Here is a 5440-nt window from a genome sequence, read left to right on the forward strand (position 1 = left end):
AGAACCATCGTGACACTCCAAGAGTGTTTTAAAAGTACACTAGAGTGGTGGGGGGGGGCGGGGGGAGGGGAGGCTATGCTACTCTTGGAAATGCAACTAGAGTTGATGATAACTCGAAAACAATTACCCCTCCTCCTCGCACAAGAAGATATAGAAATTCTCTCATGTAGGAAAACCGAGTCTTTCTCAATGTTTTTCATACAATGCATAACATCATGAGCGTCTGCTCTAGAGGCACTGCATACCTAGCTAGGTACGATTGGGGGTAGGGGACCCCGGCCCCCCCACCGGGCCGGCGGTCCCCTACCCCCAATCGTACCTAGCAAGGTATGCGGCGCCTCCCTCACAGAAGCTCATGATGTTGAGGTAAGGGTGGAAAATATTGTGAGAATTTGTCCAAAACTTCTTGTGAGCTCCTGTGCAGGGTGGGTGGGTGCCCCATAACTTATTGGGACCTTTACCACATTACCTTGATTAAATCATGATCAAGATACCCTTCCATTCTGAATAGCCTGACTTTGCTCCTTCATCCAATACACAAACCTGAGAAGATTGGTGTGAGAGGACCCTCCTTCTCTGCTTGCTTCCAAAAGCACCCTCCTCGTCTCCTCCACATTGCGCCTCAAACGACGCCCCTCTCCATCATCACTCGTTACCTTCTTCACCTTGCTCTCAACAACAGCCCTTCCCACAAAGCCTTGCCCCAACTCCATGCCCACCCTCCATTCATGCACCACAAGCTCTGCATTCACAAATTGGTCCACCAACTGTGGCCATGCCAACATTGGCACTCCCATGGACATCGCCTCGAGAGTCGAATTCCACCCGCAGTGCGTCAAAAACGCACCCACAGCCTTATGGGACAGAACAAGAAGCTGAGGACACCATTCTACTATCTTAATTCTTCCTTCAGTCCTCTCTTTATATCCTTCCAGCAAGTTGTCGGATCGCGCGAGATCCGCCCGTAGCACCCACAAGATGGGTATTCTACTTGCTTCTAGCCCATGTGCAAGCTCAAGGAGCTGCTCTTTGTTCAATATGGCAATGCTTCCTACAGATACATACATGACCGATAACGGCTCTTGCAAGTCCAGCCATTCAAGACACTCGTCCTGCTCAGTCCACATGCTCGTTGTAATGCGCGGGTGTTGCCTTGAAATGCTCAGCTTCTCCAATATCTCTCTTGGTATTATTGGACCTATGGGGCATACTTTGGGATATCCTGAAGGTAGTAAATCTTGAACTGTTGCTTCTAGTTCATGTACTGAATTGCAAAGAACCCACTCTGATTGCCGCAGCGAATTGACATTCCGTGTGACGGAGCGAAAGATCGCCTCGATTTCTTCCTTGCTACCTACTACCCATGGTAGCTTGGTCCCCTCGATTGACGGGACGCCGGGAAAGATTACCATTTCGCCTGGGCTCAGAACACCTGCATGTAGTATTCATGAGGATGAAAAATACACAGATGTATATGAAGCACCTGTCTGTATACAAATATGCATAAGTGAGGTTTGTTTACCTTCTGCATTGAATTCACCCATATATGATGCTTGGGCTGCATGGCATATATATGAGTGCACAGTAGCATTCGGAGGCCAAAATGCGACACGCGGAATGCCGAGCTTCTGCGCTACATCGATTGTTTTCACTGCTGTGACATCGGATATGATGCAAGTGACGCGGTGTGGGCCGTCAGCATTGATCTTGCAAATGAGTTCCTCAAGCACAGGGCCTATGTTCTCTATCAGCCTGACAAAAATGGGCACATCATTGTCGCGATTTGTGTCATCAGAGAGGCCGTCAGGGATGCCGACCAGCCGAATGTCAAGGCCGTGCTCGCTGGGCATCCGGCCCGCGTTCGCCTTCACTATGCGGCTGTGATTGTACTGGGTGTTGACAAATGTGATGATGAAGCCATGGCAGGATGAGAGGTACTTTGCAAGCTCCATGAGGGGGTTTATGTGCCCAGTTTCTGGAAATGGCAGCATCACAGCGTGCGGTGTGCAAGGGGATGGCATGGTGTTGTATATTGTGTGTGTGTGTGTGTGTGTGTGTGGGTGGAGAGAGAGAGAGAGAGAGAGAGAGTGGAGAGATCTGGTTCGCACGAGATACTGCGTGATTGCGCGCCGCGCTCTAGAGTCTGCTTCCAATTGCGAGTGAGAAGAGGCGGGAGCGGCCAGCTCTGCTTTGGAGAGAGAGAGTGTGTGTGGATGTGCGTACAAGATCGACCAACCTGAACAATGAGCATGAAGTCTCGACACGCTCACATTTGACTAGGCACTCTCTGAGACCTGGGTTGCGTATTCTGGCCGGTTTGTATCGTGGGTTGAGATAAGAGTGGAAAGAAAAAATTGCGTTTGGATTTTGCAAGAAAACGGTTTAAATATAGCTAGTTGGCTTAAAAAGATTTACCTACATTTGGGATAAAGTTTTTTGCTTTCTAAAGAACCTTTAGTGTTGTGCTGGGTCACAGAGACTTTCATTGTTTTCAGTGCACGACTTAGACTTATATTTCATTTCACTTTTCTTTTTGCATTTTATTGTTTTAAAATGAATTCAAGTTTCATTTTGCATAATTTTAATAAATTTTGAAAACACACATATATGTTTTTTTGGCTTGCCTAAAAGGTTAAGACCATAGTGATGTGTTCTTTTTTTCTCAATGAAAAATCTGATATGTATTTAAAAATTAAAAAAAAATAAAAATGTCTGATTGGCGAGTATTGTATTGAGCACTCACGAGAAAGTTAAGAGTAAAAACCACTGGGGGTCACAATCTGATGTTCTCTCTCAAAAGATATTTAGATAAGATTTTTTCCAAGATTATAGTATTGATTGTGCTCGAAATTAGAGTTTGGCTCCTCTTTTTTCTTGCAACCAACATGACCTAGTGTCCACTTTGTAAAAAAACACTTTCTTGGTGCTTGGCTCTACGCGCAGTCGCACCCCCCTGCATCACAGCTCCTGCCTGCTGCGTAGGCCTGCATCATGCTGCTCGGGCTTGACTTTGTGCCCTCGCAACCCCTTCTACACTATGGCATAACCCCCTCATCGCCCCGCCCACATCCTCCCCTTCTCAACATCATGTGCAGCAACCCCTTCTCACCATCACCTACACTGGGGGTGCATCCTCGGACAATGACTGCTCCATACAAATGACTCCCCCCTCCCCTTAGTTACGTGAAGCTCGCCTTACTGTAGAGCTTCTCTGTACGTTATGGAAGGCTATTGTGGCTTGTCTGGGAAGCATGCCCTCCATGAAGATGACGCTGCAGTACGTAATGGGAGGCAGAAGAAGCCCGCACAAGCTGAAGAGACCGAGTACCGTATTCTTTGCCCTGTTTGGCAAGATTGCAGCCTCATTGGCAAAGGAGGCTCCACCATTAAGGCCCTCCGAACAGAGTGCAGATCCAAGATTAAAGTAGAAGACCCCGTCTCTGGCTCTGGCGAACGTGTAGTCCTTATTAGCTCCTCTGCTGACCAATTAAGAGAACAAGGCTACCATGTTTGTGCTGCTCAAGAAGCCCTTTTCAAAGTCCATGCCAGGATTACAGAGGCCGATGATGATGATGATGAGCCTCCTCAGCCCGTGTATGTCCGACTTCTAGTCCCTAAGAGCCACATTGGCTGCTTGCTTGGGAAGGGTGGCAAGATAATTGAGCAAATGCGGAAGGAAATTGGTGCCCAGATCAGAATCTTGCCAAAAGAGCAACAGCCGCCCTCTGTTGGCTACACTGATGAGCTTGTGCAGGTAAGATCTATCTGTCTCTTTTGAAATTTTCGGGTGTAGGGTTTCTTAATGAATAGCTTCTTTGAGGCCTGAGAGTCGAACTTTCATGTAGGTGACTGGTGATGCAGCTCTTGTGAGGAAGGCTTTATTTTAAATTTCAACTCGGGAATGTACACAAAAGGGTGCACATGTGTCTCAAGGCTCTGGAGGCATGATGGCTCCTATGTTTGCTGCTGCTGGTGGAATGTATCCATGGGATATTTACAGGCAGGTTCACTCATGGGTCCATCCTCTGTTGGTGACCCAATGCAGGGCCTTTCCCTGCCCTGAAAGGCCACGAGATGTTGTGCGGCACTGTTTCCTGTTGCTCATTGAGCAACCTCCCACACAGCTTCCCATATGATGCTCTTGCTCACAACGTTCCTGCAGTGTGATGCCCAAGTTCGACCGATCCCCAACGCCCATGCCTAAGCTCTGCATCCCTTCTTCCCTCCGTTCATCACTGTTGTCGTCGTTGCTCCCATTCCTATGTTCGCGATCTGCCCAAGTAAAGCAAGAAAATGTAGTCTCTATCTGCACCGGCTCGTCCTCATACATCCCTGGTGCATGGCATTGACAGGCCAAATGGAGCAACTCAGGAGCGCACATGCACTTCATCAGGTTGTTGGACGACATCTCACACACCGCAAAAAGCTTTTTTAGTTAGCCTCTCTCTCTCGCTCTCTCTCTCCACGTGCTAGGTCCCCCTTTTTTTCCTCCTCAAAGAGCTTCCTACTAATGATGCTCCTAGCGTAAAATTGAGCAGACCTATTTTGGGGGGTATCTTGAGAATTAAAACAAGTAAAAAGAGAAGTCACTCCATGGCTCTCGACTCTCGAGCTCACATAGAATACAACATATTTTTAAGTAAGAATTTGGAGAGATTCTCTCTTTGTTTCGCACTCTCTCGTGTTGAGTAGTTTGCACCATTGCATGAGGTGCTTCTTGTGTCGATCGTCGCCCTCAGTTTCTTGTGCTTCTTGTGTCGATCGATCATATGCATGCAACAACGAATGGAGCTGTACATGTAGGAGCACTAGGTAATGTGGCAGTAAATGGTCCGCGAGGGGGTCAGGACTCAGAGCAGGAATGATCATAGCAATATAATGACTGTTAAGTTTATTAACAAGAGAGAAGCCGAATCGGGACTCACGTATGTTTGTGAAAGCAGAAGAAAGAGGAGGAGGTGGAGCTTCGGCACGTCAAACGGAAGGAGTGCAGAGGTTAACGTTGTGAAGGAGCCCACAAAGGATGTTAACGAAAACTGCTATGAGGAGCAACTTGCAATCGATACTAGGTGCAGTTGTATAAGCAAGAGTAGTACGCCAATGGATTATGGGGCAGTTGCTTTCAACTTCCTAGTTATATTCTCTCCATTTCTAGAAAGGGGGGTCTTGGGCCTCAGTCAGAGTTGCCTGCTAATTCTATCAGTTTGTTGGCGTTGAACTTTGAAGGCTCTCACCTCCGATCCACACTTAAATGGGCGCCTCTGCCCTGCGGAGTAATGGGCATGCTACACATGGGGGATCAATTTTCTGATTGCCTTTCTTTTCCCACCTTAAAATTCCCCTTCCCCCTCTTTTGTTTCTTCTTGGAGGGCGTAGCGGCAATAAGAAGATAGAGAAACTTCCATAAAAGAGATGCACTCGCTCTTTATATAACCGACTT

General features: G+C 47.5%; 2 protein-coding genes across 2 annotated transcripts; one reads left to right on the forward strand and one right to left on the reverse strand.

Annotated features, from left to right (window-relative positions):
* Window positions 1-332: 332 nt before the first annotated feature.
* On the reverse strand, window positions 333-2283 carry LOC147434424 (UDP-glycosyltransferase 83A1-like). Its single transcript, XM_086489948.1, has 2 exons — window positions 1523-2283; window positions 333-1432 (listed from the first exon to the last, which is right to left on the reverse strand). Exons 1-2 carry the CDS (start codon window positions 2019-2021, stop codon window positions 486-488), a joined length of 1446 nt encoding a protein of 481 aa, XP_086346074.1. The 5' UTR covers window positions 2022-2283; the 3' UTR covers window positions 333-485.
* Window positions 2284-2912: 629 nt separating this feature from the next.
* On the forward strand, window positions 2913-4895 carry LOC147434425 (RNA-binding KH domain-containing protein RCF3-like). The gene is made up of 2 exons (XM_086489949.1): window positions 2913-3754; window positions 3846-4895. The coding sequence occupies exons 1-2, from the start codon at window positions 3221-3223 to the stop codon at window positions 3885-3887; spliced, it is 576 nt and encodes a 191-aa protein (XP_086346075.1). The 5' UTR covers window positions 2913-3220; the 3' UTR covers window positions 3888-4895.
* Window positions 4896-5440: the final 545 nt, after the last annotated feature.

The sequence above is a fragment of the Adiantum capillus-veneris genome, chromosome 19, assembly GCF_014529385.1.
Source record: "Adiantum capillus-veneris isolate H3 chromosome 19, ASM1452938v2, whole genome shotgun sequence".
Taxonomy (NCBI): Eukaryota; Viridiplantae; Streptophyta; class Polypodiopsida; order Polypodiales; family Pteridaceae; genus Adiantum; species Adiantum capillus-veneris.